Genomic DNA, 23,267 nt, shown 5'->3' with positions numbered 1-23,267 from the left:
TGACAGAGATTTTAATGCTGCTCGTGGGTTTAAACTGGACATCAAACAGCAAGTTTGCCACATCAACATGAAATGATACACTTTCCTCCCCTCCGTCATATTTCATGTTGTCTCACCGTTGCTGTTGGTCGTGTGGGTGGGCGAGCTGGTGAAACTGGGTCGGGGAATGTGGATGCGTCCCACCATGCTTGGCTGGTCATCCGCCACCTTCTCATCTTGTTTCTCCTCCTCGTCCTCCTCCCCGCTGTCCCACGCGCTGCTCTCCGACGGATACTCGTACGTACTCGCGAGACTCGACTCGTTGAAAGAGATCTTGAGCTGCAAAAGACACAGAGACAGAAACATTAGAACAAGCAATTATCTATTGTCTTTGACATGTTACTGTACTGCTTTGATTTGGCAATATTGTTTATTTACAAAAGAGTCTGACTGACTGCTGATTTCCCCTGCCTCCATATTTTATTTTCACTTCACTGGCACTATATAAAATGTTTGCGTTTGGAAAACAGAGGCAGGTGTCCATGATTTGGAGAGATTATTTGATGTTCTTTCAAATCTAGCTGGCCAGAAAATAAAGAGAAGCAGAACAGAAGGTATGGTCGTTTCCTGATAGGAACTATTATTTTCACTAAAAGGACTCATTTTCCACTTTGGTCAGTTTAGACCGGGTTGGTTCAAGCATTTCTGGGGCTCCATGCATCATCCAACCACAGTGTCCACAGCAACAGTGAACTCAAAAATAATTCCCTCAGATTCCCAAAGTTGTTGTAGTGGCTCCAACATTAAATTCCAAATTCTTGATTTGATAAAAAAATCTTAACTCAAGGTCCATTTACTAGCATTTTGAAGGGCCACAATGAGGGTTGGGTCAGATGACTTAGATTGTATTACAAAAGAAAGTATTATTTAATCTGAACACTTTTGGATGACTTAAAAATAATTATAACATTACACCTTGTAATAAACCTTGTATTAAAAATGGACAAAACCACAAATAATTTACTTCAACAAACATTTTTTTTTCCTCTTTACATATGTAGAAAAACACTTTCAATGCAAATACAATGCATTTTGCATAGTAAGCATTTAAAGTTGGTCAAATCAAATTACCCTTACAAAAAACTGTGTTGGCACAAACAGGTTAACTGTGTGTATTCTTAAAGTGTGAGATGCTGTGTCTATTGTGTGTCTCCTCAGATTTGAAGTTGAGGTCTCAACAGATGGCAGCAACTTTATTTTTGGCTGCAAAAATTTGCACTGGACATAGGCCTCCTTGTGTTGCACATTTTTGAAGCCGAAGGGATGGTGATATTGGCAGGAATGGAAGGCTATTTCGGAGGGTCGATGCTGCACGAGCCTTTTGCTTTGACTCAACACCGTTCTTTTTTCTCCCACCAGGTCTGCCACGAACTGGGGCAGTTTTCTGAGAAACCCCATATGTCAGACTGAATAGTGTTGGTTATCAAAAAAAAGTTTGATCATTTTAAAATTGCCATATTTTACAATGTAACAGTGTAAATCCAGTGATCACTGACAATGTAGCTAATCCAATTTCAAATTTTTTACATTACATTACATCCGTTACTACCCAACCCTGAACTATGACTGAAGTTCCCTACCTAAGTCACATGATGACAACTGAGCAAGCTCCATCCCCTGATGATGGCAGTAAAATGCAGTTGAAACTCCAGAAAAAGCTGGTTAAGATTTGAGATTTTTTTAATATCACGGTCAACCCAAATGAGTTCTTTCGTTAAATCCCAAAATGCCCTCTCATCTACATGTTTTGGTATTTGACGGGTCTGTAATAAAAACAGAGAATCCATCTTTAAATGTTTAAATTATATATCATTCTACATTTCAGTAAAATGTATTAAAACAAAAGTGTGAGTTCACATCATCTATTTGTTTTGAAGGGCCCTTGTAACTGAGGGGCCCTAAGCAGCCCCTTGTATGGCTTCTGCAGACAAACTCTTTGTTTACACGCCAGATGTGTTTACCAGGAAAACAAACCACCCGCTGTTAACTGTTTGCTCGCTGAATTGTCTGGTAGAGAGGCCAAACTTTACTATTATTAGCTGAGATTTCAAAGTATCAGATATCCTCTCATTTCAAAGCACAGATCCCAAGATATCGTTCTCCTTCAAGACGGCTGCATTTTATGAGCACAGTAAACATTAACAGGTTATTACTTCCTTATTCCTTATTGCTCTGTATAATCTATATTGCTGATTTCCATATCTCAGCTCTTCGATTACACTGCAGTAATGCCCGTTTAGCTCTGAACGAACCAACTACCTCATAACTTATTCAGCAGAGCTTTTAATTGGGATCCTTGGAGAGCCAGCTGCAGTTTGTTTGGGCTCGTCTGTGGCTTCATGTACTGGACTTTGTGTGTCCTCGAAGTGGGACAGGTGACAGCCTTGCAGGAGCTCGGGGGCCTGTGATTGATTGTCTCAGAGTGCTCCCTGTAAGACATGTCTGTTTGGCAACGCCTCAATGGTCTGCAAACATGGATCCGTGGGGTGAGACCTGGGGCTTGCACTTTGCTGCACCATGTAATCCAACATGAATGGCAACTCTGCGACCAGAGACTTTAGTGGTTTTAGCTGTCAGCGAGCTCGCTGGCTGGCATTTATTCTCACAGGAGAAGTCTTGTCCCCTTTGGAACAAGGATGTGACAGGTTCTCTGAGAAACTTCAGTTCGATTTCATTTGTTTTATTTTGCTACTTTTCATATTTTGTTAACTTTTCTCAGGCAGCTTATGAAAAAAACCCCTTATTTTTCCATCAGTATGCCTTTATTTCATCTATTTAATTGTGTAGTGCAGTCTACACTCACAAACTTGAGGGAAACAGTTTTAGAATGACAGAAAGACCACAAATGGTTTATAATAAGTTACCAGTCATGTATTCTTGCCACATGTAAGCGTTTCAGAAGGGTTTTATTTTCCGGAGTTGCCATGGAGATGACAGCCGACACATATAAATATAACAGTAGGTTTGTCTGTCAGCTGACTGCTCTTAACGTACAGTACCTGGCTCCATCTACTCTGCAGGCCGTGAGCTAAATCTGTCCTAATCTCCATCACAAGGCCACGAGCCAGCAACAGCACCTCCAACTCAACACCAGTCACGGCTAACGCCTTAACCTCAATTTTAAAATTACGTACGTGTTCAACATCCTTTATGACTTCTTCTTCTGGTCTATATCTGTATCTATGGTGAGATCTGTGATGACGCGAGTCAAAAAGATGTAAGTACGTATTACTTAATAAAATAAATTTGCACACTTTACATCTTATTCATTAAGGACACATATATACATGATCATTTTGCTCGGTACAATGTATTTCCATTTAATCAAAACAGGAAAGAGATTTATGGTAGCATTTTGAACACATTTAACTTTTGAAGCATCTAAACAGGCTCTCATATGACAGCTTAGAGGCTGAGGACAATGGTTTATAGATTTAGAACAAGCACTAAAGATATAAAACAAGTGCCTGCAGATTTAGGACAAGGGCCTATAGATTAAAGCTACGGATTTAACCGACAGTGGTTTATGGATTCAAGTCAGGAGTCAACTGATCAAAGACGATGATACAGATCATAGACGAGGATCACACGATTCAAAATGACAATTTATGGATTGAGGCTGAGATTTTCAAGATTGAGGCTTCAAAGATTAAAAATAAGTGTCTACAGGTTCCAGGTGAGGGCAAAAGTCTAGAAATAATGGATCCATAGATTCCTACTGAAAGTCAACATTGAACAAGGGTCGACAAGTAAAGAACAGAGGAGGCAAAAGAGTCAAAAGTCTATAGATAAAACTATAAACTCAAGACCAGAGATAAGGTCTAAACCAGGTCTACAGAGTCAGGACAAGAAGATGAGAGTCTATAGATTCAAGAGGAAAGTCTATGGATTCAAGACGATATTCTATGAATTTTGGATGAGGGTCTATAGATATAATGCAAGAGTCCATAGAGGAAGATGGCCCACAGATTGAGGACAAGGGTTGAAAAATTGTAAAGGTCCTGTAGATTCTGCCTAAGGGTCTATAGATGAAAGATAACGGTATACAATAAAAAACGAGAGACTTGATGTTCAGGACTACACATTAAACAAGTCTTCAGAGGTTGGAAAGTCTACAGATTTAAAACAATTGTCTGTAGGTTACAGACAATATTAAGGACGAGGACCTATAAATAAAGGATGACGGTCTATAAATCAAGGATGAGGGCCTCTAGATTCAGGACTAGGGTCCTATTGTTCAGGATCAGGACTTGACATTACGGATAAGGGTCCACAGACGACTGACTAAGGATCTACAGATTGAGAACAAAGACCTATAGATAAATTCAGAACTAAGGTCTATAAATTAGGAATGTGGGTCACGAAATTAGGAACAATGGTCTATAGATTTACAATCAAAGGCTGACATATTACGGTTGAATGAGGGTCTAGGTGTTCCACATACATAGGTCTACAGATTAAAGATAACAGTATAGAGTCTATATAAAGGGAGAGTCTTGAGGTTGAGGACTACAGATCAAAACAAGTTGGGGCAATTTTCATTTGCAATCATGCAGTCAACTCCATTTATGTTTACCTTTTCTCTGTCTCTTAGTCTGTTGTTCCAAGGGGGTTGATTGTGCAACCGAGAAATAATTATCATTTCCTTTGCAATTATACCTTTAAGATATAAAGATATACCGGACCCTTTAACTCACATCATCCCGAAAATATGTCATTCCCAACCCTGACCCCACCTGAGGGGTCCTAAAATACCTAACCTTAACTTTGTATCTGAAAACCTTCAACATGTATTTATTTGTGATCTTATGACTACTTAAGTGACTTTCCTTTTATACTTCATCCTCAATTATCACATAGCTTCCAACGAGTCACTGTTTTACTTTTTAACAAAGCAAAGGTGCCAGACTGGTTTCTACATTAGTTGTCAGCCACTATAGCAGCAGAAAACCACCAAACATATCAAATCCTGTGTATAGACGCAAGCTCTGACACTATGCCACCATCTCTAAAGGGCCCTCAGTCGCAGGCATTGCCTATTTTTAGTCCCAGAACCTCCTTTCTTAGTTCCTGTGTTAAATCTTACACCACAAAAAGCGTATCCTTGCTAAACTGGCATCCTGTCTTAGAGGAAGTCTCTGGCTGCCAAAATCGACTCCATCAATAAATCAGGCTAGCTGCTGGGCTCGCTTCCTCTTTCACTGTCTTTCACTTTTCTTTTTGTCTGGTCTACAGCCACTCTTCTCACATGAGACTCGAGTTAGATGGGACTCTGCAACGCCTTTGTCGGCGTCCTCTCTCTGACTTTACATTTCAGCTGCAGCATTAAACCAACTTAGAGGGACAGAAAGGAAGAAAGAAAAATTGGGGTAACTGAACTGTTATCTCGCAGCCTGCTGCTGCTCATGAGTTTTTTTATGTGGGTCTTTTTTCATCTCGATGATAAAAGCCTGCATCATGGAGGCAGAAGTGATTCGTCTTCTGTCCTCAGGCTGTGGGACAGGCCGACAGGGGCCCGGACTCAGCCCTGCTGTCCTTGTTTTCACCACAGGACGCTCAGACAGGAAGCTGCGGCACTGACGGGCCACCAACAACTGACTAATTACTTTGTTTTTGTTTTATATATATATATATCAAAGACTGACTATGTACCGCAGTATGTGTGAGCATATGTGTGTAAGCTGATGTTTTGTTTCAGCTCGCGTTAAAAACAAAATGATAATTTTCTTGTCTCTAACATGAAGCACAGGAAAATCCTTCACCTTTAGAAAAACACTTTAGACACTTCACTGTTTTAGCAGGTTATTATTAGGTTGCTTTTATTATAAAAACTATTAAAAGCCTGACCGATAAAATTTTAAAATTGTTAATGTTACTACATGATTGATATTAACTGGAAAAAATAGACTAATAGAGAGACTTCATGTCACTTGTAATTAAAGTTTAAAGTTCAAATGAGTGCAGGGTCACGTTGGCACTTGACAAATTCCCTGCATGAAATTTAATTAAAAGTTAAAAGATGTCAAATCAAAGCTCTCCAGGCATGTTTTTTAAAGAAGCCATGCACGAAAAAAGAGCCATCGAGAGAAAACTCGACGATGTCGGTGATGCTCCTCCACACTGCAGCGCCTATAAACCAAAACCGTCTGCTCCAACCACAGACCGCCACAGCTCAAGTTTTGACATTACTGCAACAGCTGTGCTATAATGTTAATGGGGAATTTAATGCAGCACTGAATGGAGAAATAAAGTTGCAGCTTGCCTTTGCCACTGTGTTTCTTGAAACTATCACATGTTGCCTGTATGTAGCTCTTAAAATAACATGCTAAAAAAAAACTGTCGCTCTTTGCTTTAGTTCTCACATCTCTTGTCTATCGGCTTATAATATCGCCGGCTGATATATATAAATGTATAAATAAATATATCAAAATGGGTCATCTAATGATGCTAGTCTTACAATAGAACTGGTTACAGATTTTGTTGTGATTTAAATATGTCTTCATATGAAACACATCACTCATCATCTAAATATAATTATGTATGATTTGTGCATGTGGTCGCATAAATAAAGAAAATCTTGTGTCTGCAAAAAGATACGAGTTTTGGAAGGAGGTAATTTATAAAATCTAAGAAATCCTGATAAATATTCCCCCTGCATGTAAGGTACTTTTCTGTAGCCTCTAGGTCTTAAGATGAGAGCAAAAGAGTCATAGTTCATTATCATGTATATATTATTATTATAGAGTTAGCTATTGAACTCAGTAACAACATAAAAAACATTTCATTCTAGATTTCAAAACATGGAGCAATGTGGACGGGAAAAAATAACTGCTTCCCGAGAAAAAGAGAGAAAAGAGACAAACAAATTCTTGCTACACCATCCAACTGTTGAGGAATCTAGTAACATCGTTTCAGCTCTGTTGTAGTTTTTTTGCTTGCTTACAGGGGTTTTGAAGCTGAATACAAAATGAAAACAACTTGTTAGGACTGCGGCTGTCTGCAAGTCGGGAGCTGCAGCAGCAGCAGCTTCGACACAAGCAGACTTAGATATCAGACAGCGAGCGGAATAAACAATATTTCTGCAGAGACGTAGTCTACAAGTTCCTTTGAGCAGAGTTTCATCAGCTCTGTGTTTTTGTTGTATGTATGTTGTGGGCGAGGCGCAGAGGGACGTGGGGAAGACAGACAAAAGCAGAAGTAAGGGAGAGAGGAAGAAGGGAGTCAGCAGATGAGATTATGTCTTCATGAATGTGCTCCGGCCAATAGGCGAGATGGGAGCTGTGCCAGGAAATTTTTCCAGGCCACCCAGCATGGCATGTCCTCATTTGGTGAAAAGTGGTTCCTACTGAATGGAGACACACACACACGCACACACACATGCACGTGGGGCGAGTACCCTGGCAGTGCTGATTGGGTTGAACTTGAAAAGCTGCTGAGTTACGGTGGAGCTGCGACACAATAGCACAGCTCTGAACAACTGAGGGTGTAACAGCATGTGAGCGTTTGTGGCTACATGATGTCTGTTTGACTGGGTGTGCATCACTTAAAAAATCTGTTTCTATATTTACCTCAGTGGGGAGAGGTGACACAGGGCGTGGTGTGGACTGTGGCTGTGTGGCTGTACACCTGCTCAAAGTGTAGAAAAGTGCCTCTGAATTAGCTTCATTTTATAAAAATTTCCACCAAAACACCGCACCTATTGAATGTTTAAGTCCTCTGAAAGGACTCACCTGGCTGTAGGAGACTGACCAGGTGCCAGATTAGAGCTAATCTCCAGCCGGGTAGATAATATTAGAACAGCACCACAATGAACCGGCTGAGGAGCTGAGCTGCAGCTGCATTAGCTCTTAAAGAGAGGGATAATAAAGCCTACATGTACTCAAACAAAGTATGTGGTGTACCTCTCCACTGTGCCGGTGGATCAGGATAACTAGTGTGAACTAGAAGACGTCATTTAGGGAAACAAAGTGGTGGGTGTATCAGTACTGATCAGACAGAGAAGGTATTTCAAAAGTCTGTTCTTCCTTTAATCCATTTTTTATCATGTCCTACATTCAGACATGAAAAGAAACCCTTCTGCCGAACAACCTCTCCCAGCTGCACCAGTGAAATAAGCTTAAAAGAGTAATATGACATTTTCAGTTACCAATGATGTGTTTAACCTTAACTTAGCATAAACACTGCAAGCAGGGGGAAACTTCTGGGGCAGCGCCATCAGAGATGCCTCCTAACAACACCATGTTGTGGTTTAATAAGTTGTTTGCTGTGGTTATGGAATGCTGGTGTTACCATGCATGAGACTGACGACAGCGAAGGAGATATAAAACAGCACCGCTGTGCTAATAGTTGTGACATTATGAGAATAAGGACATTTAATCATACAAAACATTTAGGACGAGAATAAGGACATTTAATCATACAAAACTACAAAAATATTTATGATTAAACCTACCCCAGGGGTATGTGTAACTATTTAGCTTTAAACTTGCATAAATCACACAACTTAGTAATAATTTACATTACAACTCGGCAATGTTTGTAACTTTAATTTACACACAGCTGGTACAACAGGCCTCAGGCGACACCTTACTAACAAACACACATTAATGCCATATCTTCATGAATAAAATTACTCTGAGCCATCAAAAACAAACAATCAAAAAATGTTTTCTGATCTCTGAGATTTATGTCGCCCCCCCAGCACAATAGAGATGATGGGGATTTCTAAAGTTTTCTTAGCAACAATCTTTACAGGGACTTCTTCTTTGTAAAAAAGATACCAGATCATTTATGATGGATGTTATAGTTGCATCTTTACTACATAGAGCACATACTTCACATAGTGTTTCATTCTAACACCTTTTAGGACAATATATACTAAAAATAAAATATACGAATAAACCCGTTTTCAGCCCTGAGTTATATCTGCAGGAATTAATTTCAGGTCATACAGCCTCAGCAACCTTCACCAATACAGTAGGGCAGCCTGTATGCACAGCACAGCTGCTGGGATAAAAGTTTGGAAGTTAACTTTTCTGCAAACCACACACACATTCACATTTGTATGTGTCAAAGGCTACATACTATATTGACATTATTACAATACATGTCATATCATGTACACATCAAAAGTTCATGACCTAACTTCATATCGGGGGGTGCAAGGCGACAAGGCTGGCAAGCCAGTGACCGCCGTTCCAGCCTGTGTTTCAACACATGTAAGAGTGACCAGAGCATAAGCACAGCACTGCCAAGAGATACAACTGAAAATTGAATCTAAAGAAACGAAAAGTTGTAACATAAAGAAGGGGGGTTTAGGGGTTTTGCAGAAATGTACACTTTATTCTAGGTTGGTATGCAACCTGAGAGACAAACCCAAGAGGAAATAAAGCAAAATAGGATTTTGAAAAGTTAGCAGGATTTGTTGAATGGAAATTCTGCACTTTGTCGTGAATCTAAAAAATCTGGACAAATATAACTGAAACTATCTACCGTGATTTACTCATCTGTGCAGACAAGAATTGCACAACTATCAAGACTGTAAGCATGCACCACTAAAAATTCCTCTCCTACTATCCAGAAGAAGAATGAATGACGTTGCAGCATAGTGATCACACCTGTAAGCACATTTTTACAGTAATTACAAGTAATGTGCTGCATGCCAAGAGCAGCCAGCGACACACCTTAGCAGCAAATTACTGTCAATGAGTTTGGTTACGACCAGTCCGCAAACAAAATAATTTGTCGGATGCACGGGTTGAATCCTGCAATGTAGCGCTGGAACAACTAGACAAATAACCCTGTTGATTTCCACAGTTTTTTGACACATAACAGACTAAACAATGAATCGATTAATCATGAAAAAAATCATTGATAATGAAAATAATCGTTAGTTGCAGTCCAATATATCAGAGCTTCAGGCTGCCAGTGACCCAAAATGATTCAGTAAAAGGTCAGTGCACAACCGAGCTGAAACCACAGTACACCTACTGAACACCCCCGTGGCTGTTATCCCTGCAGTTGATTCACGTCATGGTTCTCTTGTGTGGGTGTTGTCAGATTTCACATCACGTATGAGGATAAATCAGTTTATGTTGAAGTGCTTCAAGTGCTGCAGCCTTGGATGGTCAAAGTATCACATCACTGATATAACTGTGGAGACTCATTCACGCATGTAGGTGGTTGGTGCTTGCAGCTCCAGTGCAAAATGTGAAAATCTGTGTTTACACTGCCGTGTCTCAAGACTGTGTGAGTCACTGCTGTAATAGTATGCCCTTTGTAGCCGTGTGTGAGTACGAGTGTGTGTGTGTGTTCAAGTCTCTCTGTGCTATCAGGGTTGGATTATCTGACTGATAAGGAGTTGATGGGAGTGGGGACACATTTCTTCAAACTATTTGTATAATCAAGTGCATGAAGAGATCTGCTTCCAAAAACTGGAGACGTTTCAGATGTATTTCGTCCTATATAAGAACATTTTGCAGATAAGAAAGAGCTGGCACAGACTGATATAACTGCATGGGCTGTAAATGTAAAGTGATACCAGCAGGGTGGAGATCGAAACCTAGTGTATCAGCAGTCCCACAATGACACACACTGTCATTGTGAGGGTATTAAGGGCATTTAATATATAAAAGGACACTTCTGGCCTAAACAAATGTAGATGGTTGGGAGTGTCTGAAAAGCCACGATCAGGACAAAGGACAGGGCAGGATTCCACACACCGGATCAGGATCGATGATATTCTCTGAGGACAATCTATGCTGGATAACAACCTAATTGTTAATAAAACGTTTTTTCCATTTTTTTTTCTTCTTCTTTTCCTTATGCTTTAGGAAGTGAAATCATGAGTATTGTTTTGGTGGACCCTTATAAATCCTTCAAGGGGTCCCTGGGATGTCCCTGGTATTCATGTGACACTTCTTAATCACAGAACTCAAAACTGATCATGAATGGCAGCGTCTCCAGTTTCAAAAGCATTAGAACATTAGAAGAAAAGCATGGGTGTGTCTTGTATTGATCCTTTGTTCAACTGCCAGTGAATGGCTGTACAGTCCATTGGATGCTGAGCAGTGATAAGGATATTGTTTCAGTGATCTCTGGGACAGAGACTAATCAATGAGCGACACAGTTCCAAGGCACCACACATAGAAGATGTCACCAAATAGCGTGGAGTACACAAAGGCTGCAACTAACAATAAGTTAACAATTGATCTGCCAATTATTTTAATAATTAATCATTTTAAAATTGTGAAAAATGCTCATCACAATTTCCCAAAGCCCAAAGTGACATCTTTAAATTGCTTCCCTTGTCCAGCCAACAGTCCAAAACCCAAAGACTCTTCATTTACTATCATAAATGTAAAAGGAAAAAGCAGCAAAATCCTTTACATTTAAGAAGCTGGAACCAGGTAAAGTTTGCCATTATTGCTTAAAAAATGAATGATGTCACATTAACAGCATATTTTGCAGGAGTAGAACAGTAATGATAAGTGAGGAATAAACTGTACAACCTGATATATCATGCAACTGTAGTTGTAGTTGTAATGGTTATCTTTTCGCTCCTTTAAACATACCTCTTACTATAGCCTAATATAAACACTGCTGTGGATAGTGAGACAGTAAACTTCCTGATTGACAAACCTAAATAAAACCCTTCTAAATTGAAGTCATGCTCTGAAATTTTGGGAAATACACACATTTGGGGATGTATCAGGTGTAAGATAAGAAGAACAATGTAGGTTTCATTTCTGTTCATTCAGTACAGAAAGTCGTCCATGGTGTGTTTAGCCTAGCTTAGCACAAAGCAAAAGCAAGCTGCCGGCTGAAATATGAGTTTGGTATCAGTAGGCAATCTGTTCATTTGTTAAGCAAATGTCCAACATCATAATAACATCATAACTAATTCAGTGCTATATGAAATATTTTAGTTTCTGTGCGTTTAGATTGGATTTCAGTAGGTATGTTTGCTCAAAAGATACCCTTTGCATTGACTCGTATTGGCCACATTTAATAATCGACCTGGTCTCGGATATGAGACATACTGGTTTTGGTTTGAGGATGTGAGACAGCCTGCTAATGACCTTTGGGTGATGGAGATGAATGGCAGGTTAACAAGGGGGATGGAGTCCTGCACCATCTCCCCTCATAACACCTACTGTTTGAAGTAATTTAGAGTGTGATCCAACAGAGAGCACTCTTTTACATCTGTAAAATAGCCATGTATCACGGTCACAATTCTTTAACAACCATATTTAAGGGGCAAATGTTAGCATGCTAATCGGAAAAAACTAAGATAATAAAGATTACCTGATAATTATCAGCATGTTGGCATTGTCGTTGTGAGTGAGCATGCTGCCATGCTAGCATTAACATTCAGATTAGGCACTGCTGTCTCAAACATCAGTAATGTAAACAGGTTCTAATAAAAACATCCTAGACAGTAAGATGGTAGAAGTTAGAGATGATCCATGTCAAGGTTAAAATGCAAACACAAGTGACAGAACAGAAGAAGACTTTTTCTGCCCTGCACTGAAATAACTGAGCTTGGCTTCGCACTGGGCCTTATGAAAACACACCAGTTGCCTCAAACATCAGAGCGCTGCACTGTTTGGGTCTCCACCCACAGAAACACTGACTTTAGGCCTGCTGATTACAGAACGCGCTCACCAGGAAACCCATTTATACATCTTTATTAGATGATTTTTCAGTTTTATGAGGGACTTTGTCGGGTCAAAATGCTCCTCGGAGCAACTGCATATCCACCAATTACTAAACCTACAACATCCATGCTGAGGTAACAATGTGTGTGTGTGAGAGAGACAGAGAGAGTGTGTGTCCTTATCCTGAAATCCTAATGACAGGATAGCATGGCCACGTCCCATGTTGCCCCGGCGACAGGCGCCATGGATATGTGACAGAGGGAAACGGGAGAGCAGAGGTGGAGATAGGCAGTCAGAGAGAGAGTGAGAGACAGACATGGCAGTAAGACGGACAGCTTTTGATCACGTAAATAGGAAAACAACTCATCGAGGGCATCTATGATTCACACGATGACAGATGAAAACACTGAGGTAGATTGTACGCCGCCTCCATGGAGGGACTATTTGAATAAAATTTACATTACGCACAAAAGCCCCACACTCCCAACAGTGTTTTGCATTTGTTATAATGGCGTGAAAACTAGATCTGTTCATCAAGGCGGCTTGGAGTGTTTTAATAATGATTTTGCCTGTTAATTATCAATATACCCCAACAAATGCATCTAAGAGAGATGCATGTCAAAGCAGATGGTTCGGAAAAACCCTACAGGTCTCAAAAGTCAGCGGCTTCCACCTGCATCCTCCACTCACCCACTCTGTTTCTTTTTATAAACTTACAAAAAGCCCCGTCTGTTAACGTCCTCTGCTTTTAGCCTCTTCATCTTCTTACTCATGCACTCTAAAGACCCACACACAGAGAGACCTACACACACACACACACACACATACTGAATTAAACATGACTATGATAGTGGGGCTTTGCTGGCTGAATTCTAATTACACTGACTTTGCAGGGTTGCACATGTGCCTGAGGCCTGTGTGGGAAACCTGCAAGCATGCGTCTCCTACGACGGTGTTTATGCAGAAATTAGGCATGGCTGTGCTTGAGTGTGTGTGCGTGTGTCCACGTCCTGCAGCCACAAAGCACTCGGAAACAAAATGACAAGCTTGTTAAAGAGGAAACCATATTTGCACCACCAGTGATCTCAATAATAAAAAGAGAACTAGCACCTCTCTTACGTGGCAGTCAGCGAGAGACAAAGTCATTGTGATTTTTTGTATCTAATGTTGCTGCCTGGTGGAACTGTGAGTCAAGGACACCTTCATCTAAACGCCAAGTCTAGTGAAGACTCCCGTCCTTCACTAAAAAGTTTCTCTCACCAGACGACAGCTACACATCTCAGTTGTGGTCTACCCTGACAACAAAAAGCTTTTATGCAGTAATGAGATATTTCAGAGGCAGGAAAAGAGCACTGAGTGATGCAGCAGCTCAGTACATAACCGCAGGAAGTGAGGTTAGAGACACACAAAGTTGTTTTCAAGCCTCTAAAGCCAACACTGTATTGTATAAAGTCCATGGAGCTTTAGTGACAGTCATGCTTTCACTTCAGCTGGGGTCACATTTGAAGGCAGAGCAAACTGCCTTACCACTTCAGTTTATAACTCCTTTTCTAATCTATATGGGACAAAGTGGGATGCGTGGAAGGCTAGACTATTCAGATTGTAAAAATCTGTTGTAAAACCTTCTACTGGCAATTATAAATAAATAAATTTAAAAAAAACTATCATCATGACGAAAGAAATCAAGAGGGAAAGCAACTTTAAACCACCAGGAGATCCACTGCCAAGTAGTTTAATGGTGTATGTAGAAATTGCAACGTTTAAGGTTTAGACAAACCCACAGAGAATCAACAACTCTCTGTCTAAGGACTTCCTCACAGCTCTACTTGGCATTTCAGCGTTTTTTAGCTCATGGTTTTGATGATACGGCCACAGCTTCACTGTTGGTTGAGTCTTACTTCTCTCTTTGTTTTCAGCCAAAAAGCTCTGATATGCTCACTGTAAACTTCATACTCAGCACCCAATGTCTGATGGACAAAGACAGTGAGTAGATGGTGAACAAAGAGGGGCTTTAGGCAGCTTGAGGGCAAGATGTTTTTCTCTGGAGTTGGTGGAGACCAAAACAGGAGTTCATAGGAAAGTGAATAATAGACTTACATCATCCGCGTCTCAAAACACTACTCCAAATGAATGTAAACAAGGAACTGTTTGCCAACATATTACCATAACAAGTTTATAAGCTGATAATAACTCCAATTACAGACATCATAAAACTTCCTATATAGCTCTTTGCAAATTTCACATCACTCACATCATCGAGAGTTGGTTTCTGTTTTTATGTCTTGATTGGAGGGCATTGCTCAGATCAGTTAACATGACATTGGTGTGGACTTGACCGGAAAGAATGGATATTGTTATAGTGCAAAAAAGTGAGTGCACATATAATTTTCTAACTCAAAAAGAAGGACTTAGTGTTAAGTTGCTGACACAGCAATACATTGACCAAGTCTACTCATCTTGGTCTCTAAAAAATGACTATTTTGGAAATACTACTCAACTTCACCTCACTCTGAAGCATTTCCCCGTCACTTCACCTCAGCCTCAATAAAGAAAAAAGCTTTCAGGATAGTTGGCGGCCGACTGTTATTTTGAATTTAGCTTTTTTTAAAGCAAGGGGGTAGGGTGGTAGGTTTTCAGGAAGTGTAAGGGAGGAGAGATGGGGAATGTCTGCTGGGTGGTAAATAATTAAACACAATGGACTTTCACACCTGTAGCACAGGCGCACAATGTAAATGTAGGAGTGTGCCCTTTCATTGGCCTTCCTGTGTTACTGAGAGCTTTTAACTATTTGCGTTTGGGTATTTTTAACCTGCTGTATGCATGACATTTGACTACAAAAAGCAAAAGCAAAAGCAAAAAAAAAGCAGTGTTCTCGAAACACAGATGTAGATAATGCACAGAGGTGGAGGGATGTATACAAAGCTGCAAAAACATGACTTTGATATGACTGGTGTAAGGGGACAAAGCTCCTTTAAAAGAAATGCATGCAGCTTTTTTTTACACCACAAGGTTTATCATGGGGGAGCAGTAAATGTATTGGTGCATGGCATCAATACGTAGTGTCAATACTGCATATACATATGCTATAGTGAGTACTGTTGTTACAGATTAGTGTACAGTCTATTTAAAATTTAGGTTGCTTTCACACCTGCAGTTCTGTTCATTTAGCCTTCAAGGGATAAAAATATCAAGTGCTGCCTTTTGTTCATGGATTGCTAATAACAACCACTAAACATGAAGTCATACGAGTTGTCAGCAAACTCAATCACTGGACAGTTTGGTTGGACACTGCATCATTAGTGCTCCATGCACCCACAATCACTGACTTCCGGTGACTGACGTTATTGAGCCGTATTTGTCTTCTCTGGTGACGTCAAGATCTCAAAAATAAGCACTAAGTGATTATGTGCAATATTAGTCCAGACTGCAACTACAGTCACTTTCTGATGCATTAGGGAAACTGCCTGCACCCACAGGCTGACGCGCCATGTGTTACCATGGTTACCAAATGATCTTGCAAAAATGTTTATACAGACCGCTCAGGTCAGCGACTGCCAACTATTTTTATCCGCCACCCCCCTACAGCTCTGTCAGATGGGTTCAGGTACCTACCGATAGATGGGATGCCTTTTATTAAATTGTTCAATAGTACGTGACTGCATGAAAACACTGGCTGTGGTGCATCTGTGGCTGCACACGTTCATTCACACCATACATAGTGACTGTGGAATTGTTAATATATAGGCTGGGTCTCCACTTTCTTGGTTATTCGCCCTGCTCTAAAACTAGAGTGTCACCCTAATTGTCCAACTAATAACTAAAGTCCTGTTGCACTTGCGCTTCAGCTCAAAAAGGTCTTTATCCACTGTTCGTTTCTCAGTGAAATGATCAGTGTGATCAGTACTCTGTATGTGCAACTCCCAACAGAGATGAGACAGATGAGAAATGGCTCACTCCTTAGGTAATTCCATCATCAGCACCAAAAAAAAAAGGATGCGCTTATTCTTTTTTTTTTTTACCATTTCAAGGCAAGTTTTCTGTTAGATTTACTAGCCTGACGTAGCATTTTACTTGCCCCAGGCAAGCGGGAGATTCTGATCGTTGAGCCCTGCTGAGGTTGCATTCACATTACAACCACTTAGAGTGGCCGACGCTGGTTGTATAAACCATTTATCGATCACTTTTAGCTATTTTTGAGTTTTAGTTGCAAACAATCTGCACTAGAGTTTGATTCACAGCTTTCAGAGCAGCCTAAATGAACAGAACTAGTTAGTTTGATCTGTACCAAACAAGATAGTAGTGAAAACACCATTAAATCAATTAGTTCAATCACAGCCTTATGATAATTCAAGGTTCATATGATATTAACAGATCGATATCAAACCAAATCTCAAGTCCCACCAGATGAACAGTCTTACAACTGGATAATTATCACTCTCAGTAACAAACACACGACCCTCTTCACCAGATCTCATCATTAGCTTTACAGAATGGTCATAATCCACATAAATATGCTGCAGCAGTTGAAAAATTAGTCATCTTATTGGCTCCTCTGTGCAAAAACACAAACACTGAAAATCCCAGGCGGGTAAGCGCATAAAATCTCTTCCTCCCTCTCACTCTCTGGATGTTGTGCTGACAAACACATGGGCCTGTCTCCCTTTTCCCATAATAACCAGTCGTAGGGAGTAGAGAGACTTCAAAAACAAACCACCCCACCCCCTCCAGTGTCTTATTGCCAGCTGTATCTCTCCTTGACAAAGAGTGGCGGCGTCTACCACGAGGAAATAAAAATAATCTGTCAATTTTGCCTGGGTTTAGCCAAGGGACCCCAGTCCAATCACACGACTGATACAAACTGTCTATCCTGGCCTGTTTATTTCACTGGAAAGCCCAAGTCGATTTTATGCAAATGCAAGAGTGATGTGGTACAAGAAGCTGCACTTGACCTACATAGCTCTTCCACAATTCCTTCCCCAATAGAGAGGAGGAGATCATAGGAAGCTGGAAGCAAGGGGACAAGCCTTATTAACTATCAGCGCACAGGAATAAAGCAGTGCACTGTGGGTAGAGGGGAAAAAACAGTGGTGCTTGAGGAGCGATAAAGGCGAGAGAGCAGCAGAGATTGGGCTGGAAGTGATCCAGCATTCAGCACTCATGCAAGTTCAAAAATCAGAACATGCAGTAAGAGAGCGTGGATACAGTGAAATACTTGTGGGAAATCTAGAGGAAGAGTTGATGATCTGCTTTGGTCAAGTTCTCAAGTCCTGACGTGCATATGGAACATTCTTTTTCAGCCAAGTTCCTCGTAAAAAAAATGGTTTGGGTTTGTTGGAAAAAGAGGGCTCAGAAAAAGCCCAATCCTAGACCAGAACGCTGAGCCCGGGCCATTCTCAGAGCTTTGCTCTCACACAGAAGCGGCACTGAACAAAAATTCCACACAAATTATACAGGCCAGGCCAAGCCTCGATGCTTTGTAATTGCTTGTGCAGCCCTGCCCAGAAAAGAAAAGAAGAAAAAATCGGGGGCCTTGATGATGACGAAGAAGAGCAGACAGACAACAAAAGGAGAAAGTGTTTGGTTTGGGAGCGACAAGGACAAAGGACAGGATGTGCTCATGTCTAATGGCCATGGTCACTTGTAGTGCACATGTGCACACAATAAAAACACATACATCACAACCAGTTTGGTTAGACATACACAAGGCAGCAGCCTGAATATCTGTCATTATAAAGTCATGATCTGCAGGGAAGCGTCAGTCAAAGCCACAGAACTTTGTTTTGAATTCTAGTCAAGATCCCAAAAATATGATGCTGGATTACAAGGAAATGTGGAGAAATTACTGCACATCTCTATTAGTACTGAGGCCGGGTTTCACTTAAAGTGCTTTTGGATAATACTGCCAATGTGATCAGTCAAAATTCAGTCATTACCTGCTCACCGTCATGATGATGGAAAGTCAGGATGTCAAGTTTCGTAGTCCAAGGGATCCCAAACTAATAAAATATGTTGTTTACACAATCAATTGGGGTGCGCGCTAACACTAATAGCTTAGCAGCTGTAGTGAATATTTCAGCTTTAAAAAAGCTGTAAATAACGCCTTTTCAATTTTGGGGTGTCTGGAGACTTGAATTATGCTGGACATGCTGTATGGAGCCATTTCTTTCAGTTGTTTAGGGAGAATCCTGCAATGTTGCTGTTTTGTAGACTAGGAAAACTTCACCTGACTTCCATCGACATGTGGGTGATGAGATAATGGGTGAACTTATCCTTTAACAAAAGAAGTCAAATGTCGATTAAACACAAAAACTTTGCCTAAATAAACAGTCCAAACAGGCGAAAATTATCAAACTACCAATACCCAGCCTTGCACAGTACAGATGTGATACAGTTTCAACCAAGTCCCTGCAGAGTCTGTGCCATTTCCTGGTCACTGTTTCCACTTGATAAAATCGTGAGCAGCCTGATCTTCTTGCCATGCTTGTAAAGAGGTTGTTGGATTTACTTGGAGAGTGGAGGATTACATTCGACCAGGTCGAGGAAACAGGACGGCGAGCCAACGTCTGAGAGGCTGACACACCGGCCTAGATTGAAAAGCTGCCAAAAGGCTAAAAACGTCGAGCATTAGAGGCAATGTGCTGCTTTGTAGATCACAAACGGGTAGGATTGTGATGCAACTGAATGCATCCTAAAACTGTGGTAATGCTTTTTCCACTTTGGCAGTGGAGCACAGTAGACTAAGAGGAAGGTTGAGGGGTGACATACGCCAAGGCTGGACTCAAACCCGAGATGCTCCACACCCTGAGCTACTGAGCCACCATGATGCTCCTAATGTGTTATGTTAGGTAAAAATTCAAGCCACAGGCAGAAATCTTTGGCTGTCAAGAGCAACATAAACACCACCATGCTGAAAATAATGCTCGACACTCTGATCAAGAGCAGGATCTGAAAGCAGCCTGCAGTCACTCGCCAAATTAATTAGAAACCTTGTCTGATATTTAATTAATCCCTAATACAGATGAAACAGGAGCAATTTGCAGCGAGACCTTGGCCAAGCAAGCACTAGTTATCTGATTATGATTATAGGATAAGTGTGATGCCCAAAACACAAACTTTGCTCTCATTTAATTATGATTATGTACCCGGCCTGGGGATATCTCAGCTTTGAAGAAACCCACAGATGAATTCAAGCGTAAAAGAACCAAAAAGTGAGCTCCTCAGAGTCCGGGACAGGTCAGAGCTGGCCCAAATCCCCAAGCCAAATCCTGAGAACTGAATACAGCCTTGATGAGATTGTTCAGTCAATAGGCTTGGAGGACCACCTTACCCAGTAATGCGCTCTGCGACAAATAACATGCCTTTGTGGGACGGCAATCCACAGGAAAAAGCCCTGCGTGTCGCTCCAAGTGTAGTCGCCTGTGTAAACACACACTTTTAATCCATCAGGCCTGAGAGCAGGTCAAGTGATGGGATGTGGAGATTTATAGGAGCAGACACTCGCTTGCACCACAACACGTGAAAATAACAGTGAGCATAAAGCATGAGGTGGAAATGCTGCTCAAATCCTTGTAAAGCAAAGGTGACCGGAGTGTGGTGGCTTGGTTTAAGATGAATACATCGACAGAGGCACAGAGATGAAAAGAAAACAAAAACAGAGCCTTTCCTGTGTGACAAGTGAATACTAAGTATAGATCAGAGGAAACTTTGATGATCCCCTGGGAAGATTTGGCACATGTTATGCATAAGATTGGAAGCACAATAACATTCGTACTTACTGCGTGCCGCAGTGTTGACATGTTTACTCTCATTGAGGAACAATAATCTAGCAATTAGGGCTGCAAATAATGATTATTATCATTACTGATAAATCTGCCTCTGTGTTTCTAATGAACTGATTCATCATCTCAACAATGATCAACACAAACTCCCAGAAACAAAGGTGATTCATTTAAATGGCTTGTTTTGTCTGCTAGATAGTCTAAAACCCAGAGATGTTCAGTTGGCAGATGTGTAAAACAAAGAAACGCAGCAAATATATATATTTGAGAAGCTGTTTTCTGGGAACTTTGCTTGATAAATGATAACATTTTCTCAGCACTGTGTCCCTTACATGCTCAGAGAACAATTGTTAAACCCGTCAACAGAGCAACAAAGTTTGATTCAGCTTTTGCTCTCACCTTCTTGCCCGTGCCGGTCTTGGAGAGGCAGGACTTTGCGAGGGAGAGGTACCCACCGATGACCTCAATCTCCTCCACAGCAGGGTATCGTTTCTTCAGCAGGGAGCCCAGCTGAGCGTAAGGGGCCTGTGGGGGCGTGGACCCCGGTGGAGCAACACTTGGGGCTTCCTGCTGGGGTTCAGGTGAGCTTGGCTGGGCCTCGGGCTCTGACCTACGTTTAGGCACCACAGTGAAGGTGTTTCCCTTTCTCCTCTGCACCATGGGGCTGGGAGCAGGCACACGCTGCAGGGGCTCCACTTCAATGTCGTCTATGTTTGTTACTGGCAGATGATCCACAGGAGGTTGTTCTGGAGCTGGGGAGGGGGAAGAAGGGACAGGAGAGTCTGAGGGAACCGGGGAGAAGGAAGGTGAAGATGGGACAGCTGGAGAAGAGGGGGGTGATGCCAGGGCAGGTGGAGAGGAGGGAGCTGGGGTTAGAGCAGGAGATGGAGACAAAGGTTCTGAGGTCGGAGGAGGTGCTGGACTTGTGGCAACAGGAGATGGTTCAGGCTTGGATGGCCATGCCGATGTCTTGATCTCCTTGTCCTCCTGTAGTTTTTCCTCAGTCCTCTTTGAGGGTGTCAAAGTGGGTGTAGGGGTGTGGGAGGTTGGCACTCCTGGTGTGGGCACCACTGCCGCTCTGTGGGAGGGGGAAGACCTGATGGGGCTGGATGGTGTTGGGCTGCCTGTTGCAGATGAGGCAGCAGCATGCCGCTTGGGGATCACTGTGAAGGAGTTTCGGGACTGCAGGCGCAGGTTTGCGAGGGCCCGTGCCTGGGTGTCCTCATCAGGAATTCGGGCGAGGTCTGGTTTTGGGGAGGGACGGATCTCAAAGTCAGGTGAGGAGCTTGACACCTTGGAAGAGATGGAGCTTGAGGGGGGCTCGGCACGGGCATGAAGGGTCTCCGGAGAGCATGGCATCTTGGATTTGGGTGGCACCTCTGTGCCCTCCCAGTCTCTCTCCCTGGTGGGCTTGATTTGTCCCCTGTCTGGCTCATCTCTGGGGGTGACTGCTGTGCCACGGCCTCCACTGTCCTCAAACCTCTGACGGAAGGAAGACACAGACTGAGGGGTCCCAGCGGAGCGCTGGGGGCTGCCCAGCTCAGACACAGCAGGCTGGGGCTTTGGTTTGGAAGACGAGGGACTCTGGAAGACAGGAGACGATGGCTGGCTGCTGACCGGGCTGCGGACCGGACTGCTGACCGACGGGCCTGGCCTGGGCTTTGGCACCAGATCTGGCTGTGGCTTGGGCCAGAGTCTTGGCCTGCTGCTGGCACTACAATCCAGGTCCAGCAGGTTCTCTGTGCTGTGGGACTTCTTCTGCAGCTTCCCATAGTTGCTGTCAAACTTCTGCAGCATCCGGCTGACCCTGCCTTGACCCTCACCTGTCTCATATGATGAGATCTCATGATCAGGGCGGCCCAGGGTGCTCAAATTCTCCTCACTCTTGCTTAACGTGGTGTCATAAATGACCACTTCCTTGGCTCTTATCTCGGTAACAGCACTCCCTCTCCGGTCCAGGAGGTCGTTCAGAGAGCTATAACTACTGACACCGTTTTGCTGCCATTTGGACCCGCTTTTTAACCCTCCGGCTTCCGGAAAGTAATCCGGGTCCGATTCAATTATGATAATATTCTCTGCGCGGATAGTCCGTATGCCTGGTACGCTGCCATACAGCTCCAGGATGTGCTGGACCGGACGAGCGGTGTTTTCTCGGTCCTGTCGCCTCCTCCGCTCCTTCTCCAGCTTGATGAACGGGTTCTCCTCCAGCGGGCCCAGGCTTTCCTGTAGCACCAGGCTCTCAGGTCTCTCGTCCTCCCTGGAAACCGTCCTCTCCGCGGCCATCGGCCGTGGCTCTTTGTTGTTGGAGAAGTGTTGGCTGGCCGTGGTGATGGTGTAGTTCCGCCCGGACCCGCCGCTCGCTCCGCTGTCACTCTTGGCTCCGCTGCTGCTGCCGTTCACATTTCCAGTCAGCTCGCCGTTAGCCCGCTGCGGGCCCGCACCACCGGGACTCGTCTCCGCGGCACCGGCTCCTCCAGACCCGCCGCCCTTCGCTTTCCTCCTCTCCAGGATCTCTCGCTTCCAGGCCGGCATCCTCGGGCTCTCTTGCCCGGCCTCTTGGCGGAGGACGTGTACCTCTCCTCCGCCAGACATTGCGGAGGGTTGTTCAGAGGGGATGAAGAGGAGAGAGGCAGGCTGCGAGGCGGTTCTGCCGCGGTCCGGTGCGGCTATAAAAGCTGTATCCGGCTCTGACTGTACCTGCAGCACGGATCACCGCACACTCACACACATCCTCACCGTCTCTTTTTTTCCTCTCTCCTCTCCCTCTGCTTTCTCACTCTCTGGCTCCCTC

The 23,267-nt window shown here is 42.7% G+C and overlaps 1 protein-coding gene across 2 annotated transcripts in view; it reads right to left on the bottom strand.

Moving 5' to 3' along the window:
• Positions 1–23,242, bottom strand: part of tprn (taperin) — a 29,225-nt gene extending 5,983 nt beyond the window's left edge. The window contains exons 1-2 of one of the 2 annotated variants that reach the window (XR_012179922.1): positions 20,876–23,206; positions 117–318 (exon numbers count right to left, since the gene is read on the bottom strand). Coding sequence is in view for 1 of the 2 variants with exons in the window: in XM_073478706.1 (XP_073334807.1) it covers positions 117–318; positions 20,876–23,068 (2,395 nt within the window). In the remaining variant the exon portion in view is untranslated. Of the gene's footprint in view, positions 1–116; positions 319–20,875 lie in introns of both variants that reach the window. The other variant, XM_073478706.1, reaches the window with a different exon arrangement.
• Positions 23,243–23,267: the final 25 nt, after the last annotated feature.

This window comes from Pagrus major, chromosome 12 (genome assembly GCF_040436345.1).
Source record: "Pagrus major chromosome 12, Pma_NU_1.0".
NCBI lineage: Eukaryota > Metazoa > Chordata > Actinopteri > Spariformes > Sparidae > Pagrus > Pagrus major.
Note: the sequence above shows the minus strand (reverse complement) of the source record. Positions and strands in the feature narration are given on the sequence as shown.